At 40.3% G+C, this 19750-nt stretch overlaps 3 protein-coding genes across 5 annotated transcripts; all 3 read right to left on the bottom strand.

Annotated features, from left to right (window-relative positions):
* Window positions 1–4523: 4523 nt before the first annotated feature.
* Window positions 4524–8685, bottom strand: dynll2a (dynein, light chain, LC8-type 2a). The gene is made up of 3 exons (XM_072392215.1): window positions 8531–8685; window positions 7849–7995; window positions 4524–6329 (listed from the first exon to the last, which is right to left on the bottom strand). The coding sequence occupies exons 2-3, from the start codon at window positions 7978–7980 to the stop codon at window positions 6192–6194; spliced, it is 270 nt and encodes an 89-aa protein (XP_072248316.1). The 5' UTR covers window positions 7981–7995; window positions 8531–8685; the 3' UTR covers window positions 4524–6191.
* A 1320-nt stretch (window positions 8686–10005) lies between these two features.
* srsf1a (serine and arginine rich splicing factor 1a) lies at window positions 10006–12667 on the bottom strand. The gene is made up of 4 exons (XM_072392214.1): window positions 12268–12667; window positions 11592–11773; window positions 10870–11042; window positions 10006–10693 (listed from the first exon to the last, which is right to left on the bottom strand). The coding sequence occupies exons 1-4, from the start codon at window positions 12453–12455 to the stop codon at window positions 10496–10498; spliced, it is 741 nt and encodes a 246-aa protein (XP_072248315.1). The 5' UTR covers window positions 12456–12667; the 3' UTR covers window positions 10006–10495.
* A 1379-nt stretch (window positions 12668–14046) lies between these two features.
* Window positions 14047–18189, bottom strand: aldoca (aldolase C, fructose-bisphosphate, a). Of its 3 annotated transcripts, none has more exons than XM_072392218.1 (9): window positions 18093–18177; window positions 17082–17217; window positions 16746–16957; window positions 16556–16610; window positions 16297–16457; window positions 16126–16209; window positions 15827–16001; window positions 15523–15722; window positions 14047–15434 (listed from the first exon to the last, which is right to left on the bottom strand). In XM_072392218.1, the coding sequence occupies exons 2-9, from the start codon at window positions 17191–17193 to the stop codon at window positions 15342–15344; spliced, it is 1092 nt and encodes a 363-aa protein (XP_072248319.1). In that variant the 5' UTR covers window positions 17194–17217; window positions 18093–18177; the 3' UTR covers window positions 14047–15341. The 3 variants fall into 3 exon arrangements, with proteins under 3 accessions (XP_072248319.1, XP_072248318.1, XP_072248317.1); XM_072392217.1 differs by having other exon boundaries at window positions 14048–15434; window positions 17082–17275; window positions 18093–18143; XM_072392216.1 differs by having other exon boundaries at window positions 14049–15434; window positions 17082–17261; window positions 18093–18189.
* Between the last annotated feature and the right edge of the window lie 1561 nt (window positions 18190–19750).

Below are 19750 nucleotides of genomic sequence, written 5' to 3' on the forward strand. Positions count from 1 at the left end.
TTATAAATTGATGTGAATCATTTTTCCGATACAATAGCCTATGTTTTCGTGTAGTGCAGTACTGGTAATGCAGATGTTATGTGTGTGGTAACATGTCTATGAAAATATGAGCTGCACAGCCTTTTGATAAATTTGATTGTCTGTTCATACCTCAATGTGGGTGGATGGATGTGAACATGTTCTGAGCTTTACATTACAGTACTGCAGCCACTTTATTATACTATAATTTCATATTCCTATGATCAACTCATGAAATAAATATTCATTTCAGTATGACTTAGTATGTTCCAGACAAAAAGCATAATCAAGTTTTGAAAATTATTTCATATTATTCCGCTGTGCATACATCTGCTCCAAAAAATGTGATTATCATGTCTATTTTATACCTATGAATCAGTGGACTTCTGCTTATACTTCCATTCAGAATGCTTTGAAAAGCAAATAGAAATCTTTACTGCAGGATTCATACCAATACTGGTTCAATTATTCTCACAAAACTTTAAGAAGGTCAAAAAGAAATTAAATGAAAAGATCACTCACAAAGAGAAAGGTCTCCCTCTTGTGGTCAAAATATGGAACAGCAGGACAACACAAGCGTCTATCTGTACATATGGGATTTACATATTGAGACACCATGTATCACCACAGCTCAGTATAAGACCACGTCATTGTAGAAAAAGTCAACAGTTATGTAACACTGTTTAACAGTTATAATGCTGTGATGCATTGAGAATGTAAAAAATCCCATGTAATATCCAGATTTTTCATCTAAAGTGACATCTAAATCTAATTATCTAAATATATAATAATCCAAAATCATATGAACATGGCACATAGACCAAAGTGTTTGCAGGTCAGTGAATGTAGTGTCACATTTACACATGTAATATATTTAGAGATGCATATACATATACAAATACATACACTTTTTGAAGTCTGGATTTTGTGCACACTGGTTCACTTTCATCTCTCAATGGGTCACCTAAAACAACTTAACCATCATTAATGCCACATGGACGTTGACACTGATGAGGCATAATACAAATCTTTGGAGATATGCGTTGGATAGTATGTAAAGGGAAGACAATATATTCATGTCTTTGTGGCCTGTACGTTTATAGATCTATTACGTCTTTGGGGTAATAAAAATACAATTAGACAAAAGAATTCTGATGCCCTTTTCAACCAATGCACACAGTTACAACTGTAGAGGGTCACATTTCCATTTTTGAGGATTTACACTCAGTGATGCAGTTACAGTTCATTTTCTCGGACAATAACACCCCACACTTCAACCTACACACAGGCAATTGTGGCTCATGCATTCACTTGCTGTAATCAACACACATGTGCCACATTTTCCTCATTTTCTCAACATCCCTGATGTTTGAGTCTGAGTCATTTGCTTCCTTGTTATGCCAATGTTAAGTCCGCCCACTGGTCATCTAGCTGTCTGTGAGGCATATGCAGAGCACGAACATCCACCGCATCAATGAGTGCTATTCACCGAGCAAAAGCAGAGGGCATTTTAAACTTGTGCCAAAACAATATTCGGTTGTTTTTGAGAAAACGAATTGTACGATTCAGGTTTTACAATTCAATGTTTTTCAGATCTAACTGGAATACTATGATCTTTTCAAGCTCATTCAAAGATCTAGATGTGAATGCTTAATGTCAATGGGGTATTTGTCATGTGGCTGGATTTGCATCTGCTTAGACACAGTAAGAAAGTTATCAGTTAGAAAACAATTTTATTTCCACTGAACAATTCATAAGCAGAGAGATCTACAGTGTGACTGATCCATCTGTTGGTTGTGTGAGTTTTCAGGTCACAGTTCATTTAATAAACCATGCATTAATGCTGAAACCCATCACAGCATTTCATACAGCTGAATCTTTCATTTTCAAACAGCAGAGGTTAGTTTCATTGTACACTCAATTATCTGTGCAGTCTGTATGTGAATGTGCTCTGACCATAAATTACAGCTCTGTGTGGGAAGATGGTTGAAGGCAGCCAGAGGCAGTGAAAGAGAATGCAAACAGGTATGTGGGGGAAGGAGGTGGTGATGAGAAAAACAAGAGAGTAAAAGAGCAGTGAAGGTTTGGTGAAAAGCAGACAAGCCTCTGATGCACAGAAAATGTGAGACCACCATGCTACAGCTTACTTTCAACACTTTTTATGACTGTGAGGCAGGCGAGCTTCGTTTCCTCAGGCTTTCTCACTCTCTAAACATAGCTGCAGTTGGAAGTTTTGAGTCTCAAAAGTATGCAAAAACTGTTTCAAAAGAACAAAGCCTTCTAGTTAACCCCAAAGGGTATCTCATTTAATCCACTTTGACCACAGTCTGTCTCTGGAAATCATTCATTAGTCGCTTGTACTTTAATTTGTCTGCTTGCTCAGCTCCTTGAGCTCTAGTTTCTAAAGATTTCTCCTTCAGGACATCACAGCTGCGGCACAAACCCAACACGTTAGACAAGTGGAACTCTACTCAGGTTTTTATCAATGAGAAGACAAGGACCCATAGCATAAAGAAAATATCTCTGCTGTTGGTCATCTTGTAGTGTGTATGGCAATTGCCATTCTGCAGAGCAACACAAGTCCTACCATTTCTCTATTACATTACAGTGTAATGCATACCATTTCACCAGCCCTGATACTGACACATAATCTGCTGACTGCTGAAGGGGTTAGTTTCTTTGTCTGACCTCTGATCCTGTTTGACTGCAGACATGAATCACGTGTATATGTTTTCATACCGACCAAACTGCACCACTACAGACTCCCAGTAAGCTTAACTGCAAACAACTGATTTAGCATAAAAACACCAGCAGAAATGTGTGCTATCTTCCATTTTGCTGTTTTTAAAAGGGAGTCCCTGAAGGGAAAAATCCCCTGAACATTTCAAATTAGAGACCTTTTAACAGATTGCAAAATCTTGTACATTTAGTCATTTATCATTTTACAGAATATTATCCAATATGTGTATTGGAATCTTACTTGTTTGATTTGTAACTACCATTATAGGGATAAATCTGACATGATTTGAAAGCAGTCGCAGTGCATCACACAAGCGATGAGCTGCCAAATGTCTGGATGTTTGAGCCATGTGGGTCAACAGCAAAGTGCCTGACGTCAGTTACATGGTTTGTGCTCTTCCTGAATATCTGACACACTTGTTGTTATTGACCGTTTCTCATTTATTCACAGTGAACACACAATAATCAGACACTGCAGACATGTTATTGGGCCGACAGCTATTATATTAATGCATACTGAATTGTCACATATTGTCACAGTATCCTCCTCTCTGTGTCATTCATCTTGCTCAGTCATCTCAGATTCCTATCATCCTATTCTATTGCCTGTAGTGTTTTTGTAGAATTGCCATCTTTCCTTCATTTTCCTCCTCTTGCAGGTCTGTGACATAATACAACAATACCACTAGGAAAAAAAACAGCATACAGTAGTTATATTTTTAGACTGTTTGTGTCCGTCTGTTCTGCAGCCCGACTGATCTTCTTCCAAAAAAAAAAGTAAATGTTCTTTGTAAATTTGAGGAAGCACATAGGAAATGTCTAGATTTAGATCAATACTACATGGTAGGGAAATGTATGGGACTGGAATTATGATGCGCGTAAAATGCATGCAAAATTTTACCATCTAATCATCAGTTAGGACATTTCCCCCTTTCTTCTAGCTTATTGTATTAAGTCAATTTTCCACTTGAGTTCATTCAAGTGTTTTTCCCCTTTCCCAAAGTTGTGTTGTCCAATGACTAAACCAAATTTTAATAGTATAGAATTTATTGAAAGAGAACATTTGCAAATGACCACAGGAGAGCAGTGAACAGCTCCAATTCATAAAAAGTCCAATCTATGAAATAATATTACCACTGTTTGATAGAGAAGCAACATTGACAGGTCCTTTTGCTGGTACTAGCTTATGGTGGCTAAGGTTAGCTAATGTTGGCAAAATTCTGAAATGATAGATTTATGTAAAACTATTATCATTCTAACAAACAAACTATAATAAAATAAAGAAGAGAGGAAATATCACATACAAACATGGCAATTAAATGTATTTGTGGCAAATATGAGGCTGGTGCCATCAGCTAATTAGCTAGAAATGGGGGATGGGTACACAACATGTCTGGACTACACTAATTGTAACACAATTCATATTTCATAGACAGACATGACATTGAGATCAATATATAACTTTTCTACAAACCTGATGTTTTCTTAAATCATCCCACTTTCATTAGGAAGCTACAGCTAGTTAGCTTAACTTAGCAAGACTGCAAATTTTGGGGAAAAGACTTAAACTTAATTGCTAATTTGTTCTAGTACATATTTTACACATGCATACTGAAATGTAGTTGTAATAATGTTTTCTTCTAACTCTTGGTAGGAGGGTAAATATGTTAAAATATGAGAGAATAATTTCACAAAAGTACTGCAAATTTAATCCCTGTCCTTCAGCACACAGCAGGGCAATGACAAATTACAAGGCCACAGTGTAATAAGTCAACAATGATATTTTTTTTATTTTATCGAGTTTATACGGTTTTGGTTCTGTAGCAACCTACTGGATAATCCTGATGAAGTGCAATTGTACTCAAGCCAGTTACAGTTGAGAGCAATGACAGGCACATGTTTTGTGCAAATTTAACAGCATTAGAACGGCTCCTACACATACACAGCAAAAATTCATGCCAGAGGAAAACAAAGCTAAATTAGTTCACATTGACAATAGTAAGGAAGACATCCCTCAAAATAAATAGCAATCCAACACCCATAGCTGACATATGGGAGACAACAACTCAGCAAACATTCAGCTTTTATGCACAGCAAGAAATGTTTGGCATTATCCAACTGCAAGATCTAACCCCCCCCCCAATCTGTCCCCCCACAGAAAACATTTAATCGGAAACCAAACACTGTGCATTGACCTTTTAGATTAATCATATCAACATTACAAAATGAAAACCTAAAATCTGTGATAGACAAGCCATTAAAAACTGCCAGCTGTTTTTTTTTAGAAGTCTAAGCTCCAGATGCGTTATCTTTTCTGCATGCCTGGCAGTACACGGACATCACAAAACTGAAGATTAGGGTGCTGCGCCTTTAATGGATCACAAGCCACATGAGACAACACAGCCATCTGAAACACAGGGGCGATGGTTGCCCTGGGAAAGTTGACAGCAAATGTTTAAAACACCTTCCTAATGCAGTTTTATAGCTATTACTGGGACAAGATATCTGAAAGTTAAAAATGTAAATTATTTGCCTCGAGTACAAGATTTACGCTGTGTCATACAGCAGTTAAATTAAGTTGTCGTTATTGTCCTCTGAACATGCAGTATCACAGGTCATAACTAAAAGCTAGGTAAGTTGGTCTTTCTGGTAACCAGTCTGTAGTGTTAGAACATGGACTTTACAAGATAAAGTCAGTGTATGTCAGCCTTAATCGCTCCATCATCCCTCACAGTGAAAATTTACGAGCTGACAAACTAAACACCCCTGGAAATGTTTGCACTGACTTGTGCTGGTTTTAAAGTGTCAAGTGTGTCGGATGTTGTGACATCGTCTCTAAATGCGGCTGCTAAAGTTTCATCCACTGCTGAGAATTGGTTTTAAATCCAAGAAAAAGGAAAAAAAAAATAAAGATTTTGTATCACGTGCATTTCCCGAAAACAAATAAGTCGCTTAACAAATCAGTTAAGAAAGTGAAAATAAACTTTTTTGCCTCAATCAGCTTCTTTTCATGGGCATGTGTTAAATTTTGAAAAGTAATCATTTAACTGATGCACGCAAGTGTGATTTTACTTTCTGAAACAACATTGTCTCAAAACAGAATCTGGCAATGCCACTTGTGAAGGAAAGCAGATGCTCCACTACATTCTACAGCTTTCCTTTAATATACAATCAAGAGCCACATTGAACTCTTTCACAACCTAGAATTTAACAGCATCAACAAAAACTACCTCAGTTGCATTCAAATGGCAACTATCAAAAAGTAAACTTACTGTAATATACATATTAAATAGTGTATAGTCCATGCAATTGCGCACGGCGGATTTTGCATCTTTATGGTATGTCGTTATTAATGTATGGGAGACATCAGCCACCAGTGCATTTCCGATTTAGGCTGAGGGAGAAAAACTCCTCGAATACCCATCAAAAACGTTTCAGCCAGACTTGAAGAGCAAGATAGCCACTTGGCCCAAGTAGAAGTAAATAAAATGCTTTGTCTCGTGGGTGACGTAGCTGCCGAAGTTCCTCCCAACAATGCAGTGCCAGGTTGGATTGTACTTCTTGTCAAATTCCTGAAAAGAGACAAAAGGAAGAGATCAATCAACGCCAGTGGATGAAAACTACACATCCGGCTTCACACCTCCAGGTGTGTGGTGGATAACAACTGCTTCTTCTTTTCATCAGGGATTAAACCATCCATGACATATTCTCAGCTCACGCTTTTGAGTGCAGCATGGAGATGTAAAGCTATTCCAGCTGGGTACACCCTGGACAAGTTGCTGTTGAATACATAGCTGAAGCAGACAGACACTCGACCTATAAGCCTTCCATACCTGTGTCTGGACTACAAGCTGAGGCACATTATTTGCTGGGACACAGGGAATTCCATGAGTTCAAACAAAGAACCTTTGCGATGGGAGACGATAGACCAAACCACGTCATCACTTCTACAAATTAATCTGAATCTTTATTAGTCAATTATCAAACATCATGGGGAAACAGTTGTTAACCCAAGGATATGTCATAAAAGTCTAAAATAGTGATACATCCTATAGATGTGGTTTTAAAAGAACACTATTGGTCTGCTATTATTGATTTGTTAACACTGCGGTTCTTGGGGGAGCTGTAGGCAATTTAGCGACCTCTGAACAGGTGTTAGATTCTTCGGCCTTCAATGAATCTGCCTGTCCTTCACTTTTTAAACGGCTGTTGACCGAATTTACCTCAGAGTTTTTTTTTTTTTTTTTAATTAATTAATTAATTTATTATTGCTGGAGACCAGAGGAAGTGTCGGGACTGAAATCATCTGGCAGAAGTTCAGTCTCACTTCTTCTCCTGCTCGGTGACACTTTCTCTACCGCATCCACAGCAGGGATTTCGACTGCTTGCAGGCTGAGCCGATGCAGGCGGTTGTTGCTCAGCATCTGTGAGGTCACCGATGAGGCTACTCTTCATGTTACTCTGGGCGCTCATGCTTCATAATATCTAATCATGTCACTCAGGCAAAGGCTACTGATAGTATAACATCTACTGTGTTGATGCTGCCGTGACAGTGAGAGTTGCATAGTTAAATCATTATAAATAAATAAATTATTGACACAATAAACAAAGGATTGATCAGAATATTTCACTGGTCTTGTATGGGTAGCTGTTAAGCCTGGCTTTTAGTGCAAAAAATATCAGTTTTGTTTTGGCCTGTCAATCTGTTTAAATGCCCTCTGTTTACTTCTTCAGAGATGTTCCATGTCCCCTTCCACCTTAAATATCCACTTTGCTATGCGATTAACTGCTTATTCTTCCTCTGTCTCTTGTCTGTAAAGAACCCAAAAGATCATAGTCCTTCACAGAAGGCTTCAAACAAATGAAGTTCGACAGAATTAGACGGTTATGTATGGATGTCAGTTTAGTTGAACATAAAAAAGCCCAATTTGTTAAGGTGTGTTGACTTATCAGTGCACAGGGTGCCTTGGGTAGATATTTTGCCAAGAGGAATGAAACAGTTCTGACAAGAGGCACTATGACAGGAGCCCCATCTTCAAAACAGATGTGCCACCACAGAGCTCTGCTTGGATCCATGCACCTTTTTCTCACCTTTTTTATGTAGGCAGCAATGTCCTTCTCTATGTTGTACTTCTCCATGGCCTGTGTGGCACAGTCCACTGCGTCTTGCTGCATGTCCTCGGACATGTCTGCGTTCTTGATCACTGCTTTCCTGTCAGTCATGGTTGAGGATGTTTGCTGTGGAAGAAAGAGGCACGTTCACTCGGACTCACCGCACAGAAAATGACACTGCACGTGGTGGCGGTGATGCGAATGGCTTAGGCCAGCTCGGATCTTCGCAATCCCTCACGCAGAAAACTAAACCATTTGGCACAGTGTTATCTGACGTTTGATCCGGTCCAGATTCAGAACTTGTGCTGGTGCTTTTTCACTGCCCATCTTCTCGACAAATCCGCGTTGTGAGCACTGCGTAGATCAGCTGCGAAACTTGATACAGGTGGAGTTGGATTACTTAGCAAAATCACTTTCAGATACGAGCATCTTCATCGGAGCAGCAACATTATTCCAAATGAATCAAATTATAGGCTAATGCAAACGCAATCCCAGTGCGAGCCATTGTAACCTTTACCTCCCCCAAGCAGCCAAAACGCATAAAGACAAACAGTAAATTAAAAAAACAAAAATTATCAGAGAAACTCGATTCTGAACATTAAAAAAGGAACAAGTCAAGCTTTTAAAATAAAATAAAAATCCATTTAAAAAAGCCACTCACCTTTTCTTACGCCACCTGAAATAACTTCCTTTCAGGAATATGTATTTACCCAACCAGCGGGAAGGTTTAGATGATGCTGCGGCTAATTGCTTTTTAAAGATTTACACAATAAGCATGAAGGTAGGCTGTCTCTCCGCCGGGCTCCAGCAGCTCTCCGCCCCTTTGTTGCGTGCTGCAGCCTCCCATTGGCTGGACCGCAGCCTCCCGTGAGTTGCAAGCGTTTTTCTCCAGCTCCTGTCTGCCGGCATCTTATTTCATCCCACAATGCATCATTCACGGCACACACCACCGACTGTGGGCCAAGAGGAAACGACACCTTGGCCACAGGTATAAGCTGGCAGCCCGATAAAGGCTTTCTAACAGCGGCTTGGACGCCGAACACATGCGTTAATGATGCGCCGCTGCTTCAGCTTTTACTAATGAGCGGAGGAAACGCTCATCAAGCCCCGCTACCGGCAGGGCAGAAACTGTCTGTCACATCCATTCATACGTGGCTTTGCATCACAAATAAAAACAAAACTAAAGTGGCCTCGTTTGAAAGTGTTTTATTGAAAATGCTAAGAGAAAAAAGAAAGATTAAGCAAAATAAAAACATACAAACTACTCCCACTTTAATCCCCCCCTCCCTCCCAACCTCCCCGTTTATTTCAATTCCCTCATACCAGGCATCTACGACTCCATCCTTTGATCCAACTTCCTGGTCCTCTGTTTCGTTTTCTTGTACAATAAAGCCATTATCACTGAAAAACTTTAAAAAGGATCAGGCAGGGGGCCTAAAACGGAAAAAACAAAACAAAACAAAAAAAAGTTGCTCTGGGGTCTCCCATTAATTAGTTCTGATTTCAACTCATTTGAATCCTCGAAAACGACTCCCGTTCCGAGCATCCATCCTTGCCTATCCCTTCCCTAATCGATCCACTCATCCAGCTCCAAGGATTGGGATCCACTGAGCCACTCCTCCAATCAAAACCTTGAAATACCAGGAAGAAAATCAGAGGCAGACTGTTAGAATAAAATGTCAAAATTTTTGGGCCTAATTTTTTCTTTTTTTTCTTTCCATTTTGAGCACTCATGTCAGATCAAGAAAGGAAAAAAAATAAAATAAAAAAGCCACTGAGCACAAAAACTATCGCTGCCTGGAGTTTAAACATTTTATCCACTGAGGACATTTAAAAGTGGGACGCTTCTGTAACAAAGTGATTCTGACTTTTCTTTTTTACATTTGACAGCAAAGGTGTTACACTTACATCACAACACTTGATTTAGGACTGCTTATTCTGTCACAGGCCAAAAGTAGCATGTTAAAGACTGTATATATAACAAAGTACAGCACATATGGCTTTGTTAAATGACATGCATGACATGGCAACCTATCAAACGTTCAATTTATGGAATATGAAGCATACCATTGCCTCGACCTGATTGCTCCTAGATGTCCTATCCTGACCATACAAATGAAATGTGCTCCACAATGGTTTTATTCCAAATCACTTTAATCCTTCTCCTCAGATGTCTAAAGGAAGACACAAGGGTAAAATACAGTTAAGCATCGGGCTCCCCGTCAAAACGGCCCACCCACCATATCCAAAGAGAACCTACTAAAAAATAAAAACTCCGAAACAAAATCTTTAACTTTCAATACTTGCAAAAACATTGAGTGCAGCTCATTACAGCTCAACATTTTTGAAGTTCCAAACGCCACAATTTGTAATGTTGCAAAAACTGAGATGACAGAAAAAGAAGGGGGGGGGAGAAAAGGAGAAAACAAAAGGATAAAGCAGCTGGAGAGGGAGGGGAGAGGTCGAGAGGGGATGGGAGGGCACATCTACATACCAAGATCATCCACAAGGACATCGGGACAAGAAATGCAAAAAATTAAAAATCAATAGCTGACATCTGGTGAAACTTAGAGGTAAAAACAGGAGGGAATACATCAAAAGGGCAAAACATTGATGGTAGTAAAGTTTAGGAACGGGAGCGAGAGCGGCTGTGACGAGGCGAGTAGCGGGGCGATCCTCTGCCACGACCACGGGAATTGCTGCGACTGCGGCTGGCGCTGCGACTGCGGCTTCTGCTCCGGCTGCCACGGCTGCGGGAGCGTGATCTTCCATAACTTGGGCTGCGGGGACCGTCTAATTTCACACGAATGTAAGCAGTCTCTCCCTGGCAGACACAAGAAAACTTGACATTGAAAAGACTACATTCCTGCCTCTAGTGGAGATATAGATGGACATATCTGGCTGGGGTGTGGTGCAAAACACGCAACACTTGCGTACGTACTCACCTCAGCACAGCACAGAAACATTATCCATGACACTAAATCAAATCAGTACACATACCTCATGCGAGCGGAATTTGGTGTTATCCAGCTTTCGAACGGCATAGGTCATGTCTTCTTTGCGCACAAATTCTACAACTCCGGTTCCATCTCTGTAAACGTCGGCGTAGCACACGTCACCAGCCTCGCGCATGTGGTCTTTCAGGTCCTGCCAGCTGCCGCTCTGAGGGAGACCTGGTGAGCGGACAGATGTGCGTTAGCCGACACCTACCGAACATCCCAGAGACTGACGAGTAAGTCATTGCTATGTGGTTCAAGGACAACTGTGGTGAAGTGGGTCGTCCATTAGGCGGTTCGATTCCCACTCAAAAAGATTGGTGAAACTGACAGCTGGAAGGGTGAGCAAGGCACCACACCCCCATGCTCCCCAAGCACTGGGAATGGCTTCCCACCTCTCCAGTATCTGTCTCTATGAGTGTGTGACCATGTGCCTGTGTGTGTCAAATGCATACACGTGTATGCATGACAATAAATCTGATCATCTTAATCTGGGGATACAGGCCCACTTTTAACAATATCATATCAAACTATATTTAACCTACTGTTTTCCTGAATATGCTATGACCCGAAGACGTGAAAGTTTCTAACACGTGGGGTAATTTTGCAAAGAACACTTCAACACCGTCTGTGTTGTGCAAGCAAAAACAGTCATGCATGAAGCTGCCAGGTATTAACTTTTACCATCGAGAGGCAAATAAATGACAGATTCGTTTGTTATTTTACCTGACACAACGACCCTGTACTCGGAGCGCCTGGACGGTGGCCCGTATCTGCCTCTCGGTGCTCCACCGATCCCTCCAAAACCACCTCCCCTTGAGCCTCTGCCGCTCCGAGGGAACTCCACACGCAGTCTGTAGCCGTCGTAGTCGTACCCGTCGCGTCCGTAGACCGCATCATCGGCATCTCTGTTTCAAAGGAGAATGCACATAAATGCTGGTCACACATGCGGAGAGCCACGGGCGGCAGCCATGTTAGTGGTTCTTAACCCCTGCTAATCCGCCTTGCAAACCACATTAATGTGCCCAACCGCTCACGGACAAACATACCGTTGCGGGGAGAAGTACGCGACTGGTGAAGGAATACACAGTCCAGCACAGTGGCGCGAACTCATCACTCCAACCAAGCTTTAAGTGTAGAGGCGCCGCAAACACCATGTGTGCAATAATGTGGCCAGATTTTTTCATAACACTGCACAATGAGATCCTAACCAGTATACAATTACACAAATGTTTTGAGTAAGGAGCACAAAACGTTCAAATAACAGTGGGAACCCAGCGAGGACATCCCACGTTTCGCTACGAGAACAATGTAAAACCAGGTGTTAGTCTGAGCCCCAAGCAACGCGTTAGCAACACAATGGGGCTGGCTGCGGCCTAGCATGCAACGGCTAACCACTTACCTCGGGTCTTCGAATTCGATAAATGCGAAAGGCGGTCCCCCTCTTCGGTTCTTCAGGTCGATATCTCTAATTGTCCCGTACTTGTAAAACACGTCCTCCACATCTTTCGTGCGAATATCTGGGGGGAGATTTCCAACGTAAATTCGGCAGTCGTTGTTTCCTGCGGGGCCTCGCACTACACCCGACATGGCTGCTAACTTGTACAGCTAACGGTCTGTCCTTTGCAGAATTCCGAGTAGCAACTTCAGATCGTCGATCACAAAAGGTGGAACAATCAACAAAGCGATGTTTCAAAAACAAAGTGCGGGTTATTAAATGGGTAGGCGGAACTCGATACGTGACCCTATCAACTCCTGTTTTCCTCAGGGTACGCGCTTCTTCGCTATGGTTCTCATGAATACCAGAAACACTGCAGCCGATCTCGCCACATCCGCGTTAGAAAATAGTCCGTTCACACGAGCAGGTGTCCAACAACCATCAATCACTTCTTTGATGGAAACAGCGTGTTATGATGACTAACTAAACTGTCAACACGAAGGGTTTCAACATTTTAAAGCCGTAATCGCTGTCTGTTATATCAGTCCCTCTAATGCTAGTAATTATATTGTTATGTCATGAATTTCCTGGTTAACAGGCAGTATATATTACATGTATACAGGCAGTATATATATAACATATACAGGCAATTTTAGGCACAAAGATGTTTTCGTCTATTTTTTGCAACAAAAATGTAAAATGTTCAAAATGACAAATATTGCATGCAAAACTGCACAGATGTGACACAAAATGTTCTCCAATATACACAGAGCGGTCACGAGATGCATAATAATTCAATTATTGCATGCAAATAATCAAGAGACATTGCAAAATCACCAAAAAGGAATTAAGATTCAAAGGCAAAGAGACGTAAAGTGATGCAAAATGTGTGTAGCACAGTTGGAAACACAAAATAAGCATAAAACATACATTTGTGGTTAATGAATGTTTTCTTCTTTTTTAAGTGTAAGAGTGAGTAAGTAAGAGAGTAAGTAAGAGTGTTTTGGTCTTCAGTTGTGTTAAATTAGTAAACTTGTTTTTTGCTGCTGTATTTTACTTCAGTAAAACTATTTCAAAGTATCAGTAACTAATTACTTATTATTATTATTAATATTTAGACCACATACAAACAACAAAGTGTATTATTCTGAAAAGAGTAGTTATTTTTCATGTGGTTCTACTGCTTTTGTATTTGTGAATTATTTGCTCTGCTTCTGCTGCTTTCTGTAACAAAAGGTTGTTTTTCTGTAGTGCCGAGAGGGAAAAAAAACTTTGTTATCTTGAAGGAAAGATAACAAGACAAACATAAAATTCTGGGCTTTTGGGGGATGTTCAGTTCGTGTTTGAGGTTGAATACCGCTTAAATTGAACTAAACATTGGTTAAATTGAGATTGAAAATGAGTTATATCCCTTATTTTAAAAAATGGAAAACATGAAATATATACTGTTGTGTTATCATTTCACATAGTTTGAAAAATAAGGATTGTCTGAATTTTTACTTGTATTTCTGTGTAACATCTACATTTTATTGAATATTTTGACATTGCTCATGAAGTAGAGGTTGTTTATGCCAGCCAGCGTGGATTTGATTATTCTGGGGAGTAAATATCATGATTCAGCAAGTTATATTTACATTCTAACAAAATCCAAAGCTCACACCAATAACAGGTCATAAGATCCATCATGAAGAAAAGTGCTGACTGTAAAATTAAACTAACAACTATAATGCAAATACAACATGTGTTCTCAAGTCTTGTTTTGATAATTGGCTAAATTGGAAAAATAACCTGACTAAACCTTTCCAGAGCATCACCGTCATTTTAGTGAGCCATTTTATTGGAGTACGGTAATTTGATTCCTCCTGATTTACAAGCCTCTGCGCAACATCCTTACCGTCTCTTATTGTTCCACATGAGAAATGTAAGCAATTGAGTATTGATCACATTATGAAAACTGTCAAAGCAGAGGCTTCAGCTGCAAAGCTGTTTGGACTGAATGTGATAGCAAATGGAAATGCAACAACTTTGCAAGGAGGCGCGTGGAAAGCAACTGATCACAAATCAGCAAACCACATACCGTAGACCAGGAAGTATAGATATACTGGAAGAGAAGTTAAGGAGTGTAATATGATAAAACATTGTGTCTGGAAATATTTAGAGGGATCATTTAGCATGTTAGAAGACGTAGTGTTTTACTGCTTTTATTGGGAAGATGATTGGAAAAAGTCAAATAAGTCCCACTTAGTAACAGGTGATGATGAACATAAGGCTCTACTTGAATTTTTCACATTTTTTACATAAAGTATTATGAACCAGTAGCATGTGCATGGAAGTTGTGACATCCTATAAATAAACCAGACTTTGTCAGATCACAGTTTAATTTGTTATCTTTATTCTGTAAGACAATTTTCTAGAGGACACTACTGAGGATAACATCCCATGTGTTGTATTTATCATTGAGCTGATGCTACTTTATGTATATGGACTGCAGAGGCAAATTAGCATAAAGTTAACTGTGCAATATTTCTATTTGTGCATGTTCTTTGCTAGGTAAGCGATAAACTATGCACCCACTCACACACACAGAAGCTTTGTACAACTGGAGTATGCTTTCATGTAATAGTTGCTGTGGAACAGTATCACTTACATTAGATATTCTGAGTTTTTTACTATGTAATTAATGGTGCTTTAACATAAACTAATGTCAGTGCTCTCCAGTCAAAATTTAATGTAACTGCAGCACAAGGCTGTGACTGTGATGTTGTGAAGCTTTAGCTATGGCATTGTCACAAGAACATACTGCACACCTTCATAACACAAATAAAGCAGACGTCTCTCTTTCAGTAAATGCATTAGAAACAGCCAAGGCCTTTTTGTGATTGTCCTCATTCATCAACACATGTTGTTTTCATTCAACACCATCATGTGTGTTGATATTCTGATGTAACCTAAGTATCTAAAGTACAATTTATCTGTGATATATGTTAATAAGGAATGGACGGACACAATGCGAGTTGCGATGTGACTTCTTGTAGTCTTCAGTATGCATGGCAGGAACCATAGACGCGCTGGCCTGCCTCGCCATAGTTATCACCACCAGTGTACTTTCCTCGGCATGCCAAACTGTTCACCTATTGGTAGAGCAGATTAAGCAGATGGCTAATTAAACAAATAGTAGTTAGTGTTTGTTTTATGTGCAGTGAATCAGGGTTAAAGTACCTCTGCTCTCTTGATGAACTGCTCTGTGGCAGCTTTTTCATTCTCTTTGTGTCCTCTCCAGGCTCTGAGAGCAGATGCCTGTAGGGCTCGACCGAAGGAGAAGGACAGGATCCAGGGTTTTGCTAGAGGGCAGTTGTTGATGGCATTTAGGTTGATGGAGGCCTCCTCTTCGCTCTGACCCCCTGACAGGAATGCGACTCCTGTGGGGGGAACAGAAAATTAATCCAACTCTGTCTCTGTAGATCTCATTTTACTCTCATTTTACTGTTTGAAATCATCCAGAAGCAGCAGGGGTTTGACTCACCTGTGACGGCTGGGGGAACTGTGCGGCGTAGGGCAGTGACAGTTGCCATAGCAACCTCCTCTGGGCTGTACTTGGTGGGGCAGCTGTGTCCAGGGGTGACCATGTTGGGTTTTAGGAGGGTGCCTTCCAGGTACACATGGTGGTCTGACATGGCCTTGTATACTGCAGCCAGGACCTGTGACACAGACAATGTTTTAACAGAGAAGTCAGCTTGTGGAAAATTCTTTCTCTGACTCACCTCTTGCTCTTTTATGTCACATATCTGTGCACATGCAGTCAGCAAGACAAGAGAAACCCACCTTCTGAGTGATGTACTGGCAGCGTCTCAGGTCATGATCACCGTCAGGCAAGATCTCTGGCTCTATGATGGGCACAATGCCATGCTGGCCGACAAAAGAACGATTGTCTGTCACTGCAGGAATTCAATTTCAAAGATCTAGAGACAAGCTTTTACACTACAGGGCCCTGACCTGCTGGCAGATACTTGAGTAGCGTGCAAGAACGTTTGCATTTTCTGTGATGGCCAGTTTAGATGGATTGGTGTCACTGACTTTGAACACACAGCGCCACTTTGCAAAGACAGCCCCATCTTTTTTATACTGTGCACAGCGCTCCGATAACCCATCTAGACCTGTGGATACACATTCAAAGATGTGCTGTGATACGGAACTCTACAGATGAAATGACTAAAATCAGCAGTTATCCAAAGATTACAGTAGTTTGTCAGACCTTGTGTGGTGGTTTCGCCACATGTTCCTGCCAGGGGGACGACACCTTTATCAACCTGATTGACAGTAAGCAGAAAGAAATGTAATCCCTTCAGAATTTTTTGTCTTTAATGCATGTAGAAATATGTATATATGACAAAATAAAAGTTGGTACAACACAGTACAGCATGTTCAGTACTGAGCTGACAGACCTTGATGCCAACCAGGATGCCTCTATCCCTGATCAGCTTAACAAAGAGCACGCCGTTATCAGAGTGCTGGTACAGCGTCTCATGGAAGAAGATGACCCCTCCGATGCAGCTGTTGATGCGGTCATCTGCACTAAAGAGGATCTGGCGATACTGCCTGCGGTTCTCCTCCGTGTTCTCCACTCCGACCTGGGCCAGTCGCTTAGCCATGCTGCCTGCAGGTTGTATATTGTAAATTGTGTATATGGGTCTGCACTTGGTGGTTATCATCAGTAAACACTTTTTTATTGCACGTGCAAGAGATTCTTTGAAGAAAAGGAAAGCAGCAGTGCTACGGACCCACAGACTCATCTGCAGCCAGGATGCCCTTCCCTGGAGAAACTATGCGTAGAGCAGTCTCATGGAGCTCCCTCTTCTGAGCCTCGGAGAGTGTTGGGAACTGGTGCGTCATCCTGTGACTGACTGTCCGAACAGCCTTTGGTGAGCGATGAAACCTTATGATAAGTCACTCTGTTGCAGCTAGGAAAGGGCAGCTGTGATGTAATTAATTAAGACTCAAAACATCTGTAGTTATATCTCTATTTAACGCATTTCTCTTTGTCTTTCATAAAGAGAGAGACTGTTGAGGTTGTGATAATCAGACTGGTCCTTAATGATAGTTCCTCAGCTTGGTTATAATGAAGCTGCTGAAGCTTCAGCTCGTAAATGATTCTTGATGTTACACTTTTCTGGCTGTTCTAACTTTTATTTTCATCAAATATCAATCTCAACTCTTTATGAGTTTTTTTTTTTGTCATCTTTGTTTCTTAAGCCTGCAAACGCAAAACCTTAGTGTCTTACTAACAATCAATTATTACAGTTTTAAGTTTCATCCCTTTTTATTCTCTATGCCTGCTGGTGTAATGATATGTTTGTTGTAAAACAGTTTAGTTTTAAGAATTACTTTAAAATGAAACATTACTACAATCACTAAAGATGCAGAAGTCAAAAACACGTCTCTTTGTGCATCTATTAGAATGTGCAAACCTTTAACCTTTAAACTTTAAATGCACCAATATTTGATGATCAAAACAAAACATTTATTCCTTCTGCTCTCTTTGTTGTTCTGGAGACAGGATTTATATTTTCTTAAATAAATTCACATTGTGGTGGCACACGAGAACAAGGACAATGCTGATGAAGTGGAGCTTTAAAATTTCCACCTTAAAAAAAATCAATTTGAACTTAAAATCTTCAAATCAAATATATAAAAAAAATATCAAATATGAAATTTATTTTAAATGCATTTAACAATTTGCAGGTACACTCGGTAAAGAAAGAGAAATCCTTGAAAGAAGTAAAACTTCTTACCTAGAAGTGAAATCCAAAGTGTCTCCTCCCCAGATGTGATGAACAGTGATGGAGGCTTTCTGACAGCTCTAGTTTGTATCCAGCTCAAGTGTGTCACACCTCCTACGCCAACACCCCTGGGCACCCGGATACGCCCATCTTTGTCCCATATAAGTTAGAAAATCTTGATGATTCATTGTTCTATTTGAATATCCTGATCTTTTTTGTGCCATTTTTGTGTAATTTTGAAACTCAATCTAGTGCTTGGAAATTTGCTGAGTTGAAAATAATTCCACTTCAGCTCATTCGTTCAAGTTCTTCCAACCATAGCTGCTTAAGTATTTTGGATCCCACTTTGTGTTCACGCTACATGAGAAACGATAAATATTTCATTGGAAATCTGTGTCCCTATAGCAAGCTAATTGAAGCATTTAACCATTCCCCGAAGGCGTCCTATTTTTATTTTAATTAGTAAAAATGTGCCCAAAGGAAGGTTCCGACTCTCCTGATAATTTGGTCTTCACGCACTCAAATTCACAGGAGGGTTTCAGTCTCAGAGCAATTCATGCTCTCGCTGGCTTTTAGCTTGTGAGCTTTAAACTGTAAAGAATGTGATGGAACCTTTCCGAAATAGAAACAATTTCCAGGTTCAAGTCAGTGTAAATGAATACAGTAACAGGGCCCAAATTGGACAGAAAGGAGGTCAAATATATCATCTCTATTTTAAAGAGGTGGTTTTCTTGTTGTTTTGTGTCGTTTTGTTGCACGTGTGAATGGCTGCGGACTTTAAGTTTATGGAGACAGAAACTTTTTATTTACATGACATTTGCTTGAAAACACATAAATCAAATGATGCTTTTCTTCGAGATGTACAGGACCAGCTCTAAGCTTTTGAACGTGGTTGGGATTAGCTGAACTGTGTTTCTCTGCACAGCTTCAGGATGAGCTGTTTTAGCTTTTATTGTGTTGTGTCTTCAGTAATATACGGTTACAATTTGGTGGCCCTGAGTGGGCAACTCCTGTTTTTTCAGGGGACTCCTTTCTTCTCTATTGTGTGTCAGTGTGCCTCTGAAATGGGTCACTGGACTGCCTGCCACAACACAGACGTGGTGGACCTGTCTAAGACAAGGGCCTGAGAGGGAATTCAATGTCAGGAGGCAGCGCAGGGAGGAGCTGGTGCTCCCCCATTCAGCAGATACAGTTTTAAATAGATATACGACTTCAAGAAGTACAGCAATTATACCCGGCTGCCTCCGCTGGGACTCTTGACTTTTTCTCTGTTACCTAATTAAACACATTTAATGATGATACTTTATCCGGTCCTCAATTTTCTAACCTATTATGGTTGTCCTCAATAGGTTTGTGAGGGATCCTGTAAATAGGTCAACTGGAGGATGAAAGTTTGCCACAATGAATCCAGGTGCAGCAATCATACACTCACTACAGCCGATAAAATATTAACAAATGTGACTCTACAATGAATGCAATGGGTATAGGATTGTTATGCTTGATTATTATTCCATGCAATTTTATTAAATATCAACAGGACATTTTTAGAACATGTTCAGTACAGTAGAACTTACTGACTCAGGTTATATCATCTCTGCTTTACATAGTCTTTGTAATGTAGCCCAATTCTTCTCTAACATGACCAAGAAAAAAAATTCTAATTTAGGTTA

Source organism: Leuresthes tenuis, unplaced genomic scaffold, assembly GCF_036924035.1.
Source record: "Leuresthes tenuis unplaced genomic scaffold, fLeuTen1.0.hap1 SCAF_9, whole genome shotgun sequence".
Taxonomy (NCBI): Eukaryota; Metazoa; Chordata; class Actinopteri; order Atheriniformes; family Atherinopsidae; genus Leuresthes; species Leuresthes tenuis.

What these genes read in the sequence shown, in the direction of transcription:
- dynll2a (XM_072392215.1), bottom strand. Translation starts at nt 7,980, where the DNA reads ATGACTGACAGGAAAGCAGTGATCAAGAACGCAGACATGTCCGAGGAC. An exon ending in TTGCTGCCTACATAAAAAAG is followed by an intron (nt 6,330 to 7,848) that starts GTGAGAAAAAGG and finishes GTCTCTTTTCAG; the next exon opens with GAATTTGACAAGAAGTACAA.
- srsf1a (XM_072392214.1), bottom strand. Translation starts at nt 12,455, where the DNA reads ATGTCGGGTGTAGTGCGAGGCCCCGCAGGAAACAACGACTGCCGAATT. An exon ending in GTACAGGGTCGTTGTGTCAG is followed by an intron (nt 11,043 to 11,591) that starts GTAAAATAACAA and finishes TCCGCTCACCAG; the next exon opens with GTCTCCCTCAGAGCGGCAGC. An exon ending in CCAAATTCCGCTCGCATGAG is followed by an intron (nt 10,694 to 10,869) that starts GTATGTGTACTG and finishes TGTGTCTGCCAG; the next exon opens with GGAGAGACTGCTTACATTCG.
- aldoca (XM_072392218.1), bottom strand. Translation starts at nt 17,193, where the DNA reads ATGACGCACCAGTTCCCAACACTCTCCGAGGCTCAGAAGAGGGAGCTC. An exon ending in GCATCCTGGTTGGCATCAAG is followed by an intron (nt 16,611 to 16,745) that starts GTCTGTCAGCTC and finishes ACTGTCAATCAG; the next exon opens with GTTGATAAAGGTGTCGTCCC. An exon ending in ACTCAAGTATCTGCCAGCAG is followed by an intron (nt 16,210 to 16,296) that starts GTCAGGGCCCTG and finishes TTTGTCGGCCAG; the next exon opens with CATGGCATTGTGCCCATCAT.